Source organism: Bufo gargarizans, chromosome 9 (genome assembly GCF_014858855.1).
Source record: "Bufo gargarizans isolate SCDJY-AF-19 chromosome 9, ASM1485885v1, whole genome shotgun sequence".
NCBI classification, from domain to species: Eukaryota; Metazoa; Chordata; class Amphibia; order Anura; family Bufonidae; genus Bufo; species Bufo gargarizans.
The window spans coordinates 193,311,458-193,332,915 of record NC_058088.1 but is presented as its reverse complement, the minus strand read 5'-3'; the positions used below and the strand labels follow the sequence as shown (position 1 = coordinate 193,332,915).

The following is a 21,458-nucleotide window of genomic DNA, read 5'->3' as shown; positions in this document are numbered from 1 at the left end:
ACAATCACCCAGACATTGTGCCGGCTTTGTAAAGTTACCTGAAGAAAAAAAACAAAAAAAACAAAAAACAAACATACAACCTACCGTTCACCTTTAGTCCTAAAAGATGAAACATTACCATCGGATATTGCATAAATGTAGGAGAGACTGGTCTTGAAATCAGCATTGTGTGTAAATACAGAACAGAAATCTGTGCAATTGTAATAGCTTATAAAATGACAAGACGTAAAAGGATTTATTTATTTTTTTACAATGAAAATCAATTCGCAACATATTCCCCTGTATATCTATGAAGTGACTTCCATCGGGGATATACATCGAGGCATAGGCCTGACATATACTTCCAAGGGAAGAAAAAATAAAAATAAAAAAATAAAATAAAAAATGTATGAACAGAGCCTAAGGTCTTGTCCACTTCATCATTACCTGGTCCTTGGGGAAATCCTTCTGTTACAAGCAATATGCTGCTGCGGCTCTCCTTACTAATAGAGAGGGGCGCCAGATGAAAGAGTTTCCCTGTTTTCTCTGGAGAGGAGGGGCTGCCCAGAATAGAGGTAACCTGTATTAGGCCGAATGCACACGGCCGTGTTTGCGGCCGAGAGCGGGCCGCGAAAACCCTGGCGGGATTCCTGCTGACGCGCACGGCGTCATGGGTTGCTATGACGCCGTACGCTTCATGCAGCCGCTGCTGTACAGTAATACACTATACTAGTGTATTACTGTCCAGCAGCGGCTGCATGAAGCGCACGGCGTCATAGCAACCCATGACGCCGTGCGCTCCAGCAGTCAGCAGGAATCCCGCCAGGGTTTTCACGGCCCGCTCTCGGCCGCAAACACGGCCGTGTGCATTTGGCCTTAAAGGGGTTGTCCCAGAATGACCACGTCTGATTTTTCTGACCAGCGGATATCCAACTGCTGAGAGCCTCTCCGATCACGAGGTCTTGCGTTTCCTCTCCGAACTGAGCGGCAGACCAGAGGACAAAAGTACCTCCATTCTTGTGATCAGTATGGCTACGGTTTCAGCAGTCAGATCCCCACCAATCACAAAAATAACTAAAAAGAAGCCGTCATTCTGGGGAAAACCTTCTAATACAGGTTACCTCCAACAAAAAAAATAATATGGAAGCACAGATCAAGCTTGCCAACTACTACTACTATCCAGAGAGGCTCACCTTCCTCAGTGTTATTGTGGTTGACAGATAACCCTTCGATCACCTCAGGAAGTTCACTCAGCGACACCATCTTCACAACTTTGGGAGTTTTATCTGTAAGGATGGAAAACATGAAAATGAAAGTACAGCCGACATGGCAACGTGCGCAGCAAGTCTATTCAGCTCAGCTTGGAAACACACAAAAAGACAAGAGCTCCCCCAAGTGGGCAAACGAGAGGCCACACCGCACACACTGCCGTCCACGCCAGCCCTTTACCTGAGCCCTTCTCTCCCTTGTGGAGCTGTTGCTTGAGTTTCTCCTGACTAGAGACTTCATTCTGTAAGGCGAGAGGGCTGTTAGCAGTGAGGAGGAGGAAGACTGATCTACAAGGTCTCGGTTTTCATAGAACTTGCCTTTCTGGTGGGTGTTAAGGTGGTTGAGACATTTGTGGCAGGCATAGGGTCCTCAGAGGTAAGCATGGGAGGAGGGGAGGTTGCTGGTGTTCCCATGGGGGTTCCTTTGCCACCTACAAAATGACCAAAGCAAAATACATTTAAAAAGTGAATATATACCTTCCAAAAGTTTAATTTTCTATTATGGATTAGTCCACAAATTCAAGATTTATTACATCTAAACACAGAAGTAGAAGTCTGGGAGTTGGGTTCCTTCCTATGCCCCCAAGACCATTTCAGATTTACAGATGTCTCCACCACAAAAAGCCGGACCAATGTTAAACAGTCAGTCAGACTACGGCTTTATCTTTTAAATGGATTGTTTGACCTCAAAACCACCTTTGGTTATGGCCACAAGAGCGTAAAAGGGGGGGCAGATCTGAAGTGCGACATCCCGGTCACAATGCATCCCTGCAGCCATGCACCAGCCTCAGCAGAGACGTGTGACAGCTGAGCCATTATGCCGACATGCCAGCCATGAGTGGCATTTTTTTTTTCCTTTCATCTTCACACTTTTAGGGCCACACATCCCCTTTAAGCATCTATAATTTTTAATCTTAATGCAACTCAGTCTACCAACATAGGATGATACAGATATGGTAGACACAGGCATCATCTCGGGAAGCTACAGGAGCCATGGGCACCTGGGGAGCTTCTCCTTGTGAATTAATGAAGTCACTTCTTATGTCTTTACAGATCAGTGTATGGCAGTTCTGAAATTTAGCAAATCCCCCCCCCCCGCCCCCTTAAATAATGGGTCACTGAATTTATCAGTCCATATACTGGTGGATCCCTGAGCCTGAGGACCCAAGTATAATTGAGGAACATCAATGCTGGTTCTGGATATCTCCCTTCTTAACCCCTTAAGGACATAGGGCGTACCGGTACGCCCTATTTCCCGAGTCCTTAAGGACCAAGGGCGTACCGGTACGTCCTAACTTAAAATCTTAATTCCGGCGCCGCTGGGGTTAATCGGAACGGGATTTCGGCTGAAATCATTCAGCCGGCATCCCGTAACAACGCAGGGGGGGGGTCATTTGACCCCCCCGTATCGGCGATCGCAGAAAACCGCAGGTCAATTCAGACCTGCGGTTTGCTGCGCTTTTTGCCGTTTCTGATCCCCGCGGTCCCTGACCGCGGGGATCAGAAACTTCAGAGTGCCCGAAATCAATATTGTTAACCCCCCCCTGCACCCCTGCACGATTTGATGGCGGTGGGTGGTGCAGGGGGGGGTGTCGCATGCAGTGGGGGCGTTGCGGGAGGCGGGCGGTGCGGCAGGCGGGATCGCGATCCCCCGCCCGCCTCCCATTGCATAATCGTTGGTGTACAGTGGGTATACCAGGGTGCCAGCACATTGCTGGCACCCTGGTATAAACGGCTGACATCGTTGATGCGATGTCAGCCGTTTAACCCTTTCCATACAGCGGTCCGTACGGACCGCTGTATGGAAAAGGTTAACAGTAAGAGGGAGCTCCCTCCCTCTCCGATCGGGGGGCTGCTGTGCCTTTGCAGCCCCCCGATGGGAGAAGGAGAGAGCCCCCAGACAGCCCCCCCAGAACCCCGTCCTTACCCTTCCCCGTCTGCGAAGTTCTGACCATAACTGAGCAGACGGGGAAGGTTCCCATGGCAACAGGACGCCTGATCAGGCGTCCTGCTGTCCATGGTGCTGAACAGATCTGTGCTGAAAGCATAGACCTGTTCAGTGTAAGTAAAATACAGTGCAGAAACCAATATAGGTTCTGTTCTGTATTTTACAGACATCAGACCCACTGGATCTTCAAGAACCAAGTGGGTCTGGGTCAAAAAAATCAAATAAAAAGTGAAAAAAGTTAAGATAAAAAAAAAAAACATTTATCACTGAATAAAAATTAAAAAAATAAAATACACTACACATATTAGGTATCGCCGCGTCCGTAACGACCTGATCTATAAAATGGTCATGTTACTTTCCCCGCACAGTGAACGCCATAAAAATAAAAACTATGAGAAAATTGAAATTTTGCCCACCTTACTTCCCAAAAAAGGTAATAAAAGTGATCAAAAAAGTCGCATGTACGCCAAAATAGTACCAATCAAACCGTCATCTCATCCCGCAAAAAATGAGACCCTACTCAAGATAATCGCCCAAAAACTGAAAAAACTATGGCTCTTAGACTATGGAAACACTAAAACATGATTTTTTTTGGTTTCAAAAATAAAATCATTGTGTAAAATGTACATAAATAAAAATAAAGTATACATATTAGGTATCGCCGCGTCCGTATCGACCGGCTCTATATAAATATCACATGACCTAACCCCTCAGGTGACCACCGTAAAAAAAAAAAAAAAAAAAACTGTAAAAAAAGCAATTTTTTGCCATCTTACGTCACAAAAAGTGTGATAGCAAGCGATCAAAAAGTCATATGCACCCCAAAATAGTGCCAATCAAACTGTCATCTCACCCCGCAAAAAATTAGACCCTACTCAAGATAATCACCCAAAAACTGAAAAAACTATGGCTCTTAGACTATGGAGACACTAAACAATTTTTTGGTTTTCAAAATGAAGTTATTGTATAAAACTTACATAAATAAAAAAAATTGTATACATATTAGGTATCGCCGCGTCCGTGACAACCTGCTCTATAAAATTACCACGTGATCTAACCTGTCAGATGAATGTTGTAAATAACAAAAAAAAAAAACATGCCAAAAAAGCTATTTCTTGTTACCTTGCCGCACAAAAAGTGTAATATAGAGCAACCAAAAATCATATGTACCCTAAACTAGTACCAACAATACTGCCACCCTATTCCGTACTTTCTAAAATGGGGTCACTTTTTTTGGAGTTTCTACTCTAGGGGTGCATCAGGGGGGCTTCAAATGGGACATGGTGTCAAAAAACCAGTCCAGCAAAATCTGCCTTCCAAAAACCGTATGGCATTCCTTTTCTTCTGCACCCTGCCGTGTGCCCGTACAGTAGTTTAGGACCACATATGGGGTGTTTCTGTAAACTACAGAATCAGGGCCATAAATAATGAGTTTTGTTTGGCTGTTAACCCTTGCTTTGTTACTGGAAAAAAAATATTAAAATGGAAAATCTGCCAAAAAAGTGAAATTTTGAAATTGTATCTCTATTTTCCATTGAATCTTGTGCAACACCTAAAGGGTTAACAAAGTTTGTAAAATCAGTTTTGAATACCTTGAGGGGTGTAGTTTCTTAGATGGGGTCCCTTTTATGGAGTTTCTACTCTAGGGGTGCATCAGGGGGCTTCAAATGGGACATGGTGTCAAAAAAACTGTCCAGCAAAATCTGGCTTCCAAAAACCATACGGCGCACCTTTCACTCTACGCCCCGCTGTGTGGCCGTACAGTAGTTTATGGCCACATATGGGGTGTTTCTGTAAACAGCAGAGTCAGGGCAATAAAGATACAGTCTTGTTTGGCTGTTAACCCTTGCTTTGTTAGTGGAAAAAATGGGTTAAAATGGAAAATTAGGCAAAAAAATGAAACTCTCAAATTTCATCCCCATTTGCCAATAACTCTTGTGCAACACCTAAAGGGTTAACGGAGTTTGTAAAATCAGTTTTGAATACCTTGAGGGGTGTAGTTTATAGAATGGGGTCATTTTTGGGCGGTTTCTATTATGTAAGCCTCGCAAAGTGACTTCAGAGCTGTAGTGGTCCCTAAAAATTGGGTTTTTGTAAATTTCTGAAAAATTTCAAGATTTGCTTCTAAACTTCTAAGCCTTGTAACATCCCCAAAAAATAAAATATCATTCCCAAAATAATTCAAACATGAAGTAGACATATGGGGAATGTTAAGTCATCACAATTTTTTGGGGTATTACTATGTATTACAGAAGTAGAGAAACTGAAACTTTGAAATTTGCTAATTTTTCCAAATTTTTGGTAAATTAGGTATTTTATTATGCAAAAAAATTAATTTTTTTGACTTTTTTTTACTAGTATCATGAAGTACAATATGTGACGAAAAAACAATCTCAGAATGGCCTGGATAAGTCAAAGCGTTTTAAAGTTATCACCACTTAAAGTGACACTGGTCAGATTTGCAAAAAATGGCCTGGTCCTTAAGGTGAAAATGAGCCCGGTCCTTAAGGGGTTAAAAAGCACCTGGGTTCACCGCCCACAAGCAATATCCATAACCTACCAGGTGTGCTTAGAACTTTACCAGGAGGACGGGAAGTGAACTGGAAGGTATCTGGCTGCGCGCTAACTGGAGAGCTGGGGGGTGTAGTCATTCCGCACAAGGTGCTAGGGCTCCATATAGAGTCCTAGTAAACAGAAACACATCATATACATGAAACTCTTATTGACTGCATATTAAGTACAACAGCTGAACAGAGCATTTAAATCCATCAGTCAGAAAAACGATCCCCAACTGCCCACCTGTGCAGGTTCGGCCTGGTTTCCGATATGGTGCAATATAGGCCCCTGTGTGCAAAGCTTTGGAGTGGAAAAGGGCGTGGTGGAGTTGCTTCCTAAACATGAGGAGAATCAAGAGATACTGGTAACAGGCTGGTGATGCATTCAACCCTCACAAGCCTATAGCACAGGGGTCAGCAACCTCCAGCACTCTAGCTGCTGGAAAACTACAACTCCCAGGACCCCTTATTCATTTCTATGGGAGTTCTTTGAACAGCCAAGCAAGCGTGCATGCTAGGAGTCGTAGTTTCACCACAGATGGCGTGCCAAAGATTGCTGTTCCTTGCTATAGCCCATACTTTAACATCAGGATACAATGCAACCATGTCACTTTATGTAGAGTGATATATAATCTTAAAGGGGTATTCCCATCTGAGACAATGGGGGCATTTCGCTAGGATATGCCCCCATTGTCTGATATGTGCAGGTCCCACCGCTGGGATCCGCACCTACACCAAGAACGGAGAGAGGAAGCTGGTGGCCAGAGGACCCCAGGTTTCACCAGGTCCAGCCACCACCAAGTGCTTTCCCTATAGTACCAAATGGGAGCGAGCCGCGCTTGTGCGGCCACCGCTCCCATTTATTTCTATGGGGCCGACGGATACAGCCAAGCCAGTTTTTCGGCGGCCCCATAGAAATGATTGCAGGGCGGCTGCGCATGCGCCATCCACAACTTTCTGTTCTCAGACAATGGGGGCATATCCTGGCAATATAAATCCATGGTCTGAGATGGGAAAACCCCTTTAAAAGGCATGTACAACATGGGTTATAACTTCATTGGGCGGACCAGAGCCATGTCGGTTACACACCATAGTTGCTGTAGATCTCAGGATAGGGGCTCAAAGCTGCATCCTGCTGCCTTTGTCGAATCCGGGAGGAAAGGGGAGAGTATCCTTCTTCATAAGATGCTTCATTGGGGTCCAGAGAGATTTTGGCACATTCAACAACTATGTCATGGGTTTCCAACCTTTTCCACCTGCAACAAGAAACCTAGTTAAGTGACCTTGATACTGCATGCATTTGATGTGGTAGGATTCATTTTAACATAATTAAATCTTGAATATACCTAGGGTGCAATACTTTGTATGAAAGCTAGATGGCAATAGAGGGGACCTTATGTATCTGGACAAGGAATTTCTCAGTTTAGATTTATCTAAAAATGCAGATTTACTGTGATGCCAATGTTCTATGGCAGAAAGAAGTTACATTGCAAAAATAAATTACAACCCACAGTATATATTTTTCGGATGAGGGGTTGAATTTGTTGCTGCAGACATGTCACCGTGGAGCTTAAAAGGGGTTGTCCAGGATTGATACTGATGACATAATGTCAGGATGGATCATCAATATCATATCGGCAGAGGTCCAAAAATCCTGCACCCCTGCTGATCAGCAATTACCTTGTAGCTCGAGCACCGGAGCTACACAGCTCTGTCCACTTCAATGGGAGCAGCGCTGCAGTAACTAGCTGCGTCCACTACACAATAGGATGGCGCTGTTTTTCCATATTACTTCTGCACATCAAGGTTCTTAAAGTGACTATGTATCTGTTACATTAGTTATGATGTCGGGCCAATTATGGCATGCAACAGTCAGGAAAAGTACGCTGACATGACTGACTATCTTTCAGTGGCAATATTTGGGGGTTGGGGGCAAAAAGGGGAGTGACATCCTAAGACTGTGCCCATGACTTTAAAGGGATTCTGTCCCCTGGATTTTGCCTTTAGAGCTGCGCTAGATGAGAGATTACAGCGCTCTAACTTTATTTCATCGGGGAGCAAGGAGGAGATTCGGAGGATGTGGGCGGTGCTGGGCTCCTTCACAGTTGGCGTGGCTGGGCACCAGAAATGTTAGTAACAGCCCCTTGGGCACCTTATTTGATACATACATACATACTTTGACACAATAAAAGCACTGACAGCTATAGGAAAATGGATATTGCGGATGTGTTAGTGGCGATCTAGCATCGCATGTCCGCAGCTCTAAAGGCAAAATCCCGGTGACAGAATCCCTTTAAAGGGGTTATTTAATTTCTGAAACAGCCCCCCATCTGCCAGGCCCCGCAGAGGTAATACACTTGCGCCGCTCCTGCTTCTCCCTGTACAGAGATGAAAACATCCGGTGTCGGGGAAGGTGGTGGAAAGGGAAGCAGCCAATGGCAGGCGGGGGCGAGCCTCCCCCCGCCACCAGATGTTTTCATCCTTGTACAGGGAAAAGCAGCAGCGGGGGTGCTGGGACTGTGACAAGTATATAACTGAGGGGGGGGGCCGTTTAAGAAGTTGGATAACCCCTTTAACCGACATGGGTACAGCCTACAGGCAGACACAGCTGCTGATGACACAGCGGCCGCTGTTCTGCTCCACTCTGAAGCCTCAGGGGAACAGAGGCGAGATGGTTAGGTGAAGACACGAGTACTCACCCATGGAAAGGGAGTATAACTTTAAAAAACGTTTTTGAAAATACGGTACCTGCTTGGGTCCAATTCATGGTCTTTGGAACCAGTGACCAGCTCTGGGTGAATTCGAACATGTTCCATCATTGGCTAGTGAGAAAAATAAAATTACTGGTTAATAATGCAAAATAAATAATAAAATATTGAAAGTGAAGAGTCCCTCTGCAGGGACCAGACCGCTTTGTGAATTTTTTCTTAACCCACTTAGCAAATAATTTCCTCTTTATTTTGGGATTCAATGATAAAGCATTAGGGAGCCATTATTTAAAGTGGTTATGCTGGAAAAGATAAGGGTGACATCCTCAGGATAGGTCATCATTCTCACATCAGTGGGGGTTCAGGTCCCGACACCCCTGCCGATAGCGGTTCCAGGGAGCCACTACGCTCACTGAAGCTATGGTGAGCAATGCAGGCTCCCGGCAGCTTTACAAGGACGTACATCACATAGTGGCGGTGCTTGGTATTGCAGCTCAGCCCCATTGACTTGAATGGGGCAGAGCTGTGAATAGACCATGTGAGCGATGTACCGTTATGTCACTGGCCTAAGAGGCCTCTTCTAACAAGTGGGGGTCCGGGTGTTACATCCCAACATATCTGATATTGATGACCTATCCTGAGGATAAGTCATAAATATCTTTCCTGGATAGCTCCTTTAAGCAGTTCCTTAACATGTTTGGAAAAGATGTTCCGACTTCACCTACAAAACAGGGCGTGAATTTTACCTTTACGATCTCTTCAAACGTCTCAAGGTTTTCCTTCATACTGTAATGGGAGCGGAGGAAAGACACAAAGTTGCAGGGATACATTCCGTAGAGGCGGTGGAAGAGGGCATACACGCTGGCATGTAGATGGACAAGGCAAGTCTCCGGTACATGACCTGGCAGGGGCAGAAACAGCAGACGTGTTATTAATCTACATGCATGTTCCACGAAACCCAAGCTGGAGGCTCGGCTATAGTGGAAGCATGGCACGCATTAATAAATAGAACACTGCGTCCAGTATCAATGGCTCCGACATAAAAATAGCATTAACTGCTTCAGGGCAGGACTCTGCCAAAGGGGCCACTTCATGCCAGAAATTAGTGACTGTAGTAACTGTGTATGCACCAGGCTAACGGGAAGGATTATATACAAAAAACACGGAGGAATCAATATAGAATTGGTACAGGACCTTCTTTGCTGTTATATTGACTTAAACACGAAGCTTATTGGTCTGTACACCGTTACATTACAGATGTAAAAATAATAAGAAAAAAAAAAATACATCAATACATTAGCATATGCACAGGCTTAGTTTCTCCATGCCAATGGAAAGATTAAGTCACGTGTCGACATGCATTGTTTTGCACAGTAGTATGACACCAGTTTGCTTATTTAAAAAGGTACGTGCCCTTTGGCAGACCTACGTGCAGTCGGACCCTGCAGTCACACTCGCTTCCATCCATCGCCTACATCTGGCTAGTTTTCAAATGGTAGGTTACCAAGAAGTGAGCGATAGAAGGGAGTGTGCCTGCAGATGAGCAGGACGCCCCGAACAGGATATCAAGACTATTTGCAAAGTTGATTTTTATTTTTGTAGTCCAGATGCATTAGAGGGATTGCAAAACTACACATACCCTTCAGCATACAATGACTGTTTGGTCTCACACTCCCGGAAATCGTAACTCTCAGCTGAGACTAAACTGCAGGAATATTTCAGACTGCAAAGGACCGTAGCTTGTAAGAAAGTGCATGCACTCAGCTCCCATCGTCATGTCAGGTGGTAATCTGCACCTTTATGGCTTGTCACAGGCCAAGCAACACTTGCTGTTCGTGCTGTTATCGGACCCAGAGAGAAGAGCATGCACACAGCAAGAAGAGCCTGCCAACAGCCACATGGTTGATGATACCAAGGACATAGCCTCCCTCCATTAAATATGAATGGTAGATCCAGTGGATATGCTATAAACATCTAAGGGCACTTTCACATGAGTGCTCACTTCTTCCATTCTTCTGCTCCATTAGAGGGGCAGAAGAATGAAAACAACAGAAGAAGTGCGGGATTCAGCACTTAACTGACAGGTATGGAGCCACTGAGTAGGACGGGATCTGTTTGGGAGAACACTTGCAGGATTTTCCTCTGCGTTATTTTTGACCAATCTGTGATGGAGGCCCCAAACTGAGCCTCCAGTGCAGATGTGAACATGCCCCAAGATGGTACAACCCATAAGAAAACTGCAGCTGTCAATCCTAAAGGAGCCAAAAGTTATGGCTGCACGTGCAATACACAAGCGTAAACTTCATGGCACAGCGCCAGGGCACGTGACCGTAAAACAAGCTCTCTGCAAAACCTGGAGAACAAAGACGCATTGTCCTGCAAGCGACAGCGAGCAGCTACGTTGGTTCCAGAATGATCACCATGCTAAAAGTGCCAAAGTAAAACTTCCCCGCTGTCACTGGAAGCAAAGCTTCAACATTTCTAAAGCTGCAGAGAGAGAGAGGGAAACGTCTTCACTCCTCACCTGGGTTCTTCAAGCACCAGGCTGACAGGCGGCCAAAAATGTCAAAGAACTCGTGCAGATACTGTTTCCCGGACTGCGGAATCATTGGCAGCACCGTGATTAACACCAGGACCGCGGTGGTGAGAATAACGACATCTGTGTCTGTCTGTAAAACACAACGAGTGGTGTGAACAGGGCTCATAGCAAACTGCGACCGGCATTCTTATCTCAACCGACTTCTGCCATGTAAGATGTATTTGCAGTACATATAACCTCTCTCCATAAACCACATCTAAGGGTACACTCCGACGGCCTTTTTCAGAACCATTGCAGTCTACGGTTCTATTCACACAGCTGTTTTTTTTTTTTTTTTTCTTTCAACAGGCCTTGGATTCTAGCTGACAAAATATAGGACGTCCCAGTTTGTCAATTTTCACAGCCCGGCAGCCCACATACAATTGAAAGGGACCATTCTTAAAGGCGCTATCCAAAACCAATACAGACCTTCCAGAGTGGTCGATCCATAGTGGTGATCGCTCTTACCTGGTCCCCGCCGCCGGGTTTACCCTTTGCTACTCCCAGGCCTTGCAGTGCTGAAATCAACAGTTGTCAGGACGCAAGAGGAGCAGGTGACTGCTGCAGCCAGGGATCGGCTGCAGGGATCAAGTGCCCCGCCCTCATCGATGGATGTCGATTTCAGTGCTGCAGGGAGAGAAAGAGCCAAAAGACTGAACCAAGCAGCAGGGACCAGGTAAGAATGCTCACCACTGAGGGTTAAACAACTCTGGGAGGTCTGTGTTAGTCTCAGATAACCCCTTCAATGGTCATTTTTCAGAAGGGAATCGGTGAAAAAAAACAGCCATTACAGGAGCACAATTTTGACATTTTTAACGCCTTTTCTTTGGTATGAATATCCGCTCTCCATTGTAGTGGCCTCTGCAGGGGAACCAAGTCCGGACCCCTCATATCGGCTGTGGATTACTTCCTCAGGAAAGTCCACAATGTCTTGCAGATTTGGTTTTCAATGCAGAGAACAGCGCAGCTTTGCAAATGCTATGCGTCAGAACCGACTTGCTGTGGATCGGAAAAAAAAATTGCACAGAAATTTCTGTGGTTCATTAGTGAATTTCGCTTCCGCCGAACTGTGCTCAAGGGCAGTTTATCCAAGGTGTGCAGAACTTCGCGCTTTCCTGGGCGATAACAGTATATCGCTGAGGGGCCGGACCCACAGAGATCAGCTGATCTTCCGGTTTTAAAGCAGGTTACCCCTCGTGGGATACTGCTAAGTTTCCACACCACCGAGATGATGCGGACTTGTTCTGCAGACATAAATCCGCAGCAGTGGCTCAGATCAAAGCAAGTTACGTACAACTGACCCACGGCTAGTTGCACACCTCCGGCAGGCTTTTCTGGTGCAGAGCAGACAGACAGATTTCTCTGGATCTGGCATTGCCAGGTACAGCTGTACACAGCAGATTTTGTCCGGCCGATTAATGGCATTCTCTGCCCGAAAAGCCTGCCGCAGATGTGAAGGTAGCATGCGCTGTTCCTTCCCAGAGGCTGATGCCAGCACAGGGAAGGAACACTATGAGGACACTGCGCATGCGCTAGCTCACGCATCGCAAGATTACGGCGCTCTGGCTGTCTGACGTCCGGGAGGAGATTCTGAGGATGCGCTCCTTCATGCTGGACTCATCTCACATACAGGACACATCTCAGGGTAATTTGCATATGTATCAAATCTGGGTTTTTTTTCCACAATAAAAGCACACAGAGCTATGGGGACTGGATATTGCGGATGTGCTAGCGACCATCCAGCAACCCATGTCCTCAGCTCTATATACAAAATCCCGGTGACAGGTTCCCTTTAATCGAACCCTAAAATCGTACCTAAAACAACTGCGCACCTTTGCAAAAGCAGACAGTTGCAAGCAATTTTGGCCATGTGTGTAGCCCTACCCCGAGTCCTCCGAGCACTGAATATCCAAATACCTTAAGACACTTCAACAAGGACTGCAGGACAGGTGCTTGCGACAACTTGTGCTTCCAAGATGGCTGGCGCCGAATCACATGGCCCAGTAGTGTCAGGGTTGGTAAACGGGTAGCTACTTTACCTAAATATTCATTTATCTTATCCAATAAGTGCTGTGAAAGAAAGGAGGAGACGCAGAATTAGCTGCACACATCTTACAAGTTCATGAGTAAATCAGATTCTTAAGGCCACTTTCACCCTCGCGTTTTGTGCGGATCTGCACAGACGGATCCGTTCAGATAATACAAACGTCTGCATCCATTCATAACGGATTCGTTTGTATTATCTGTAACATAACCACAGATCCGTCTTGAACACCATTGAAAGTCAATGGAGGACGGATCCGTTTTCTATAGTGTCAGATTGTGTCATAGAAAATGGATCCGTCCGCATTGACTTACATTGTGTGTCAGGACGGATCCGTTTGGCTCAGTTCCGTCAGACGGACACCAGAACACTGCAAGCAGCCTCCAGAGCGGGGTGGAGACGGAACGGAGGCAAACTGATGCATTCTCAGAGGATCCTTTTCCATTCAGAATGCATTAGGGCAAAACTGATCCATTTTGGACCGCTGAGCCCTGAACGGATCTCACAAACGAAAAGCCAAAACGCCAGTGTGAGAGTAGCCTTACTTGGATGATAATAGCTCGGGCTGTGGCGCCGTTTGTGGAAGAAAGCTTCCCATTTTCTACCGCTGTTAAAAGGGGTTTTCCCAGATTTTTGAATCTATCCTCTGGATAGATCATCAGTATTTGATTGGCAGGGGTCCCAGGTGTCGCACCCCCACCAATCAGCTGTTTGAGAAGCCACCGGTGCCCATAGTAGCGCCGTGGCCTTCCGACAGCTTTCCCTAGGTCATGTGACGTCACGGCCATCAGTCATGTGGCCTAGGTGCAGCTCATCTCCATTGACGTGAATGGGGCTGAGCTGCAATACCAAGCATGACCACAATACAATGTATGGCGCTGTGCTTGGGGAGCTGTGAAGGCTGTGGCGCTACTATGAGTGCCGATGCCTTCTCCAAAAGCTGATCGGTGGGGGTGTTGGATCCCCAGTGATCAGATACTGATGACCTATCTGGAGGTTAGGACATAAGTTCAAAAATCTCGGAAAACTCTTTTCAATGCAGTGGATCTACACCGGACACACGATGGGAGTCATCCCTCACCTTGTCATGGGGCTCTTGTACCAAAGAAAGGATTAACATTGCTTGTTCAGAACTGTTTTCCAGGTAATGATCCACCAAGTTGTTCACAAGGACTGGAGAACGATCTAGGAAGAGGAGACACCGACGGGACATGAGCCATTTAAAAAGAAAGAAGTCACCTGTGCACCATATGGCGGCACACGGCAGGTCAGTAGTAAGGACTGCATGCACCACCTGATTTTTTCCTGCACTGTGCGCCACTAGGGGGCCGAGTGCCCCCGGAGGGTACAGTACCCACCCCACGAATACCTGAAGCGAGGTGCTCTCGTATCAGCTTGTGAATGTCGTCCAGTTGTTGCAGGTCGGTGGACTCCAGCAGGTAGAGATGCTCCCACACATTGATTGGATGGGCCATGCTGCTCTCCAGGCGGGGGCGCTGGTGACGGGACGCAGGGGGGTCACAGCAGGGTCCTCATCTGTGCCTCCTCCGATCTGCAGAGACATTGGTCTTAGGATTAGACTGACCTTGTTCTACAGCAGCCATCAATACTATGGATTTATCCGAGGTGAGGTAAGACATTGTGACAAACACCCAGCTGCTGCCAGAAACAGAGAGGATTCTGGGGATTCCCACCGCCGAGAATCCATGGGAATATTACATATCCAAACAATGGAATCCAATAGGAAATACAAGCGGAGCTATCTGCTTCCAGGAAAGCTGGGTGACAACATGGCCTCTGTGACTCTACCGGGCGATGAAGATCTAGCACTGCCTGGCGGGACTTAGTGGGGCGACTAAGGCCAGAGCGCAGCCAGGTAGTGTTGTCATAGGGAACAGGCCTGTCTGTACGTAGGACGTTATCCATACATGGACAATGGCGCCACGCAGCGAGATCCCGTCCTGTAGGTGACAAGGACTTGTCCTTATGACTGACGGCCCCCGGCCGGGCTCGTTCACTGACAGGCAACACAGGAGCCCGCTGCTATCTATAGGTTTCCTGGAATCATCCACAGCTCGTCCAGTCCGGACTCTATCGGAGGGAGGGGGGTAAGGGTTAGGGCCCCCAGTTATAATCTGCATTGAGCAACAACTACCCCTATCATGGACTGAAAAAGAGTGGTGCAAAATAACCAGTCTTTCATAAAAATTAAAAAAATGCTGGAAAATCAACATCAGCCGGCTAATATTTGTGTTTTAATTCTAATATAACGATCATCACTTGCTGTCAGTGAATGGAAACATTCACTCCGAGAATCCTAACCCTGTGTGATACTGCCTGCTGAGCTGTGTATCTAATCCTACCCTGTGTGATACTGCCTGCTGAGCTGTGTATCTAATCCTACCCTGTGTGATACTGCCTGCTGAACTGTGTATCTAATCCTACCCTGTGTGATACTGCCTGCTGAGCTGTGTATCTAATCCTACCCTGTGTGATACTGCCTGCTGAGCTGTGTATCTAATCCTACCCTGTGTGATACTGCCTGCTGAGCTGTGTATCTAATCCTATCCTGTGTGATACTGCCTGCTGAGCTGTGTATCTAATCCTATCCTGTGTGATACTGCCTGCTGAGCTGTGTATCTAATCCTATCCTGTGTGATACTGCCTGCTGAGCTGTGTATCTAATCCTATCCTGTGTGATACTGCCTGCTGAGCTGTGTATCTAATCCTATCCTGTGTGATACTGCCTGCTGAGCTGTGTATCTAATCCTATCCTGTGTGATACTGCCTGCTGAGCTGTGTATCTAATCCTATCCTGTGTGATACTGCCTGCTGAGCTGTGTATCTAATCCTATCCTGTGTGATACTGCCTGCTGAGCTGTGTATCTAATCCTATCCTGTGTGATACTGCCTGCTGAGCTGTGTATCTAATCCTATCCTGTGTGATACTGCCTGCTGAGCTGTGTATCTAATCCTATCCTGTGTGATACTGCCTGCTGAGCTGTGTATCTAATCCTATCCTGTGTGATACTGCCTGCTGAGCTGTGTATCTAATCCTATCCTGTGTGATACTGCCTGCTGAGCTGTGTATCTAATCCTATCCTGTGTGATACTGCCTGCTGAGCTGTGTATCTAATCCTATCCTGTGTGATACTGCCTGCTGAGCTGTGTATCTAATCCTATCCTGTGTGATACTGCCTGCTGCTGAGCTGTGTATCTAATCCTATCCTGTGTGATACTGCCTGCTGAGCTGTGTATCTAATCCTATCCTGTGTGATACTGCCTGCTGAGCTGTGTATCTAATCCTATCCTGTGTGATACTGCCTGCTGAGCTGTGTATCTAATCCTATCCTGTGTGATACTGCCTGCTGAGCTGTGTATCTAATCCTATCCTGTGTGATACTGCCTGCTGAGCTGTGTATCTAATCCTATCCTGTGTGATACTGCCTGCTGAGCTGTGTATCTAATCCTATCCTGTGTGATACTGCCTGCTGAGCTGTGTATCTAATCCTATCCTGTGTGATACTGCCTGCTGAGCTGTGTATCTAATCCTATCCTGTGTGATACTGCCTGCTGAGCTGTGTATCTAATCCTATCCTGTGTGATACTGCCTGCTGAGCTGTGTATCTAATCCTATCCTGTGTGATACTGCCTGCTGAGCTGTGTATCTAATCCTATCCTGTGTGATACTGCCTGCTGAGCTGTGTATCTAATCCTATCCTGTGTGATACTGCCTGTATCTAATCCTATCCTGTGTGATACTGCCTGCTGAGCTGTGTATCTAATCCTATCCTGTGTGATACTGCCTGCTGAGCTGTGTATCTAATCCTATCCTGTGTGATACTGCCTGCTGAGCTGTGTATCTAATCCTATCCTGTGTGATACTGCCTGCTGAGCTGTGTATCTAATCCTATCCTGTGTGATACTGCCTGCTGAGCTGTGTATCTAATCCTATCCTGTGTGATACTGCCTGCTGAGCTGTGTATCTAATCCTATCCTGTGTGATACTGCCTGCTGAGCTGTGTATCTAATCCTATCCTGTGTGATACTGCCTGCTGAGCTGTGTATCTAATCCTATCCTGTGTGATACTGCCTGCTGAGCTGTGTATCTAATCCTATCCTGTGTGATACTGCCTGCTGAGCTGTGTATCTAATCCTATCCTGTGTGATACTGCCTGCTGAGCTGTGTATCTAATCCTATCCTGTGTGATACTGCCTGCTGAGCTGTGTATCTAATCCTATCCTGTGTGATACTGCCTGCTGAGCTGTGTATCTAATCCTATCCTGTGTGATACTGCCTGCTGAGCTGTGTATCTAATCCTATCCTGTGTGATACTGCCTGCTGAGCTGTGTATCTAATCCTATCCTGTGTGATACTGCCTGCTGAGCTGTGTATCTAATCCTATCCTGTGTGATACTGCCTGCTGAGCTGTGTATCTAATCCTATCCTGTGTGATACTGCCTGCTGAGCTGTGTATCTAATCCTATCCTGTGTGATACTGCCTGCTGAGCTGTGTATCTATCCTATCCTGTGTGATACTGCCTGCTGAGCTGTGTATCTAATCCTATCCTGTGTGATACTGCCTGCTGAGCTGTGTATCTAATCCTATCCTGTGTGATACTGCCTGCTGAGCTGTGTATCTAATCCTATCCTGTGTGATACTGCCTGCTGAGCTGTGTATCTAATCCTATCCTGTGTGATACTGCCTGCTGAGCTGTGTATCTAATCCTATCCTGTGTGATACTGCCTGCTGAGCTGTGTATCTAATCCTATCCTGTGTGATACTGTCTGCTGAGCTGTGTATCTAATCCTATCCTGTGTGATACTGTCTGCTGAGCTGTGTATCTAATCCTATCCTGTGTGATACTGTCTGCTGAGCTGTGTATCTAATCCTATCCTGTGTGATACTGTCTGCTGAGCTGTGTATCTAATCCTATCCTGTGTGATGCTGCTGAGCTGTGTATCTAATCCTATCCTGTGTGATACTGTCTGCTGAGCTGTGTATCTAATCCTATCCTGTGTGATACTGTCTGCTGAGCTGTGTATCTAATCCTATCCTGTGTGATACTGTCTGCTGAGCTGTGTATCTAATCCTATCCTGTGTGATACTGTCTGCTGAGCTGTGTATCTAATCCTATCCTGTGTGATACTGTCTGCTGAGCTGTGTATCTAATCCTATCCTGTGTGATACTGTCTGCTGAGCTGTGTATCTAATCCTATCCTGTGTGATACTGTCTGCTGAGCTGTGTATCTAATCCTATCCTGTGTGATACTGTCTGCTGAGCTGTGTATCTAATCCTATCCTGTGTGATACTGCCTGCTGAGCTGTGTATCTAATCCTATCCTGTGTGATACTGCCTGCTGAGCTGTGTATCTAATCCTATCCTGTGTGATACTGCCTGCTGAGCTGTGTATCTAATCCTATCCTGTGTGATACTGCCTGCTGAGCTGTGTATCTAATCCTATCCTGTGTGATACTGCCTGCTGAGCTGTGTATCTAATCCTATCCTGTGTGATACTGTCTGCTGAGCTGTGTATCTAATCCTATCCTGTGTGATACTGTCTGCTGAGCTGTGTATCTAATCTTATCCTGTGTGATACTGTCTGCGGAGCTGTGTATCTAATCCTATCCTGTGTGATACTGCCTGCTGAGCTGTGTATCTAATCCTATCCTGTGTGATACTGCCTGCTGAGCTGTGTATCTAATCCTATCCTGTGTGATACTGACTGCTGAGCTGTGTATCTAATCCTATCCTGTGTGATACTGTCTGCTGAGCTGTGTATCTAATCCTATCCTGTGTGATACAGTCTGCTGAGCTGTGTATCTAATCCTATCCTGTGTGATACTGCCTGCTGAGCTGTGTATCTAATCCTATCCTGTGATACTGTCTGCTGAGCTGTGTATCTAATACTATCCTGTGTGATACTGTCTGCTGAGCTGTGTATCTAATACTATCCTGTGTGATACTGTCTGCTGAGCCGTGTATCTAATCCTATGTGATACTGCCTGCTGAGCTGTGTATCTAATCCTATCCTGTGTGATACTGTCTGCTGAGCTGTGTATCTAATCCTATCCTGTGTGATACTGTCTGCTGAGCTGTGTATCTAATACTATCCTGTGTGATACTGTCTGCTGACATTTTTTCAAGATCTCTGCTTGCTGTTAACTATCCCTAGAATTTAGTACAGCGCTTCTCACAGCTGAGGGTTTGTGACAGTAGCATGCAGTCTACACTCGGAGAGCCCTCCCCATCCGCTGACAGGCCTCCCTCCTGAGAGTCTGTTACAATGTATCAGTGCAGGTGACACGTATCCCTCTGGATGCAGCTGTAACAAACCCTCAGCTGTGAGCATTGCATTCACAAGCCACTGATATTTGGGACGGGTTATGGGGCAGAAATCTGAGACGGACACAGGTGAACGCGCTGGCGGATCCGCGCAAAGACCATCCCTCACCTGTGACTTAAGGGGGGATCCACGAAAACGATGACCGATTTTTTTCCCTATGGTGTGAGCAAACGCGCGCCCAGAGCATTTCCCACTCGCACTGAAGCAAATTCTGGCATAAAATAGGAACAAGCCCTCAGGTCAGGATACGTTTTTGTCTCTATTCACTGACAGCAAGAAGAATTCTGGGAAATCCCCTACCACTGCCGAAATAAAATGAATGTAACATTCTGCCATAATCCGGACGGACAGCGGCGAAAGAGACGCGCGGCAGTGACCGTCTCAAAACCACAAGCGGTCTCAGCGCGGCTCCTCTTAAAGGAGCCGCTCCACATAATTCTCTTTGCTTCGCTTTTGTAAAACTGCGTCGCGATCTCAGTTTTTAGGTAGAATTTAGGACGCATTTTCCGGACGCTGTTTGTAATCACCATGGCAACACTAGAATAAGCGCAAATCCCACCCAATTCCTGCAGGTAGGTACCTTAGTACTAAACTATAGGAAACCCTGGAGCATACCATTATGTTACAGGGAGGGGGGTCTGACTTTGCAGGTGATTAGTAACAGAATGGACCCCTCCCCCTCCAGTCTGACAGGACCACCCCCACCCCCCATGGATGGAGCCCCTCAGGCGCTGCCCCAGTCCCCGGCCTCCACAGCCACCCTCCCGGTCCTCACCACGGATCTCCGGCCAGAACAGCGACCCTCACGCCTCCGTATTCGTCCCCACACACACAGTCAGCCTGTTTACCTTAAAGCTCCTCAGGGCGCCGCCATCTTGCGTCGCAGTGCCGCCCTCTTCCGTCAGTTTTCATCCGCCTCAGAGAAAAAATAGTCCCGCCCCACTTCCCCCGCACCTCTGTCCGCCTCGTCCTGCCGAAAAGCTCCGTTGCCCGACCGAAGGGCTCGTGTCCAGCACGTCGGTGCCTAGTTCCTGGCTCTAAGCAACCGCTGGGTGCAGATATCCCGGGGTCAGTGGGGCGGAAGGATACGGCAGAGGCCAAAGTATAACTCGTGATTTTGAGCGCCGGGACTACATGGCTGCGCTGACGTCATTGGAAGGCTATAAAAGTCTTCTCGGAGGCGGGGCGATGGGAAGCACGTGATTTGTGGAGTGTCAAAGAGGGTGAGGAGCTGTCAGGGGTCCTGTTACATCTGGGAGGGATTTAAAGGGGAACTCCACCCGGCAACAAATGTGAACCCCAAGGATAAAACGCAACTAAAGACACTTTTTAAAATATTTGTACTAAAACTGCACAGTACCACATCTTATATCTGCTCGATGCACAGTACCACGTCTTATATCTGCTCTATGCACAGTACCACGCCTTATATCTGCTCTATGCACAGTACCACATCTTATATCTGCTCGATGCACAGTACCACGTCTTATATCTGCTCGATGCACAGTACCACGCCTTATATCTGCTCTATGCACAGTACCACATCTTATATCTGCTCTATGCACAGTACCACATCTTATATCTGCTCTATGCACAGTACCACGTCTTATATCTGCTGTATGCACAGTACCACGTCTTATATCTGCTCTATGCACAGTACCACATCTCTTATATCTGCTCTATGCACAGTACCACATCTCTTATATCTGCTCTATGCACAGTACCACGTCTTATATCTGCTCTATGCACAGTACCACGTCTTATATCTGCTCTATGCACAGTACCACATCTTATATCTGCTCTATGCACAGTACCACATCTTATATCTGCTCTATGCACAGTACCACATCTCTTATATCTGCTCTATGCACAGTACCACGTCTTATATCTGCTCTATGCACAGTACCACGTCTTATATCTGCTCTATGCACAGTACCACATCTTATATCTGCTCTATGCACAGTACCACATCTTATATCTGCTCTATGCACAGTACCACGTCTTATATCTTCTCTATGCACAGTACCAC

At 46.6% G+C, this 21,458-nt stretch overlaps 1 protein-coding gene across 3 annotated transcripts in view; it reads right to left on the bottom strand.

Annotated features, from left to right (window-relative positions):
- The window catches only part of TSC1 (TSC complex subunit 1), a 33,121-nt gene extending 12,626 nt beyond the window's left edge, over positions 1–20,495 (bottom strand). Inside the window, exons 1-13 of one of the 3 annotated variants that reach the window (XM_044305482.1) lie at positions 20,278–20,495; positions 14,450–14,632; positions 14,162–14,265; positions 12,954–13,106; positions 10,983–11,127; positions 9,205–9,359; positions 8,499–8,572; positions 6,840–7,006; positions 5,995–6,086; positions 5,777–5,879; positions 1,566–1,678; positions 1,429–1,489; positions 1,173–1,265 (exon numbers count right to left, since the gene is read on the bottom strand). In XM_044305482.1, the coding sequence (XP_044161417.1) occupies positions 1,173–1,265; positions 1,429–1,489; positions 1,566–1,678; positions 5,777–5,879; positions 5,995–6,086; positions 6,840–7,006; positions 8,499–8,572; positions 9,205–9,359; positions 10,983–11,127; positions 12,954–13,106; positions 14,162–14,265; positions 14,450–14,555 (1,366 nt within the window). In that variant the 5' untranslated portion in view covers positions 14,556–14,632; positions 20,278–20,495. Of the gene's footprint in view, positions 1–1,172; positions 1,266–1,428; positions 1,490–1,565; positions 1,679–5,755; positions 5,880–5,994; positions 6,087–6,839; positions 7,007–8,498; positions 8,573–9,204; positions 9,360–10,982; positions 11,128–12,953; positions 13,107–14,161; positions 14,266–14,449; positions 14,633–20,204 lie in introns of all 3 variants that reach the window. The other 2 variants (XM_044305480.1, XM_044305481.1) reach the window with 2 other exon arrangements.
- Positions 20,496–21,458: the final 963 nt, after the last annotated feature.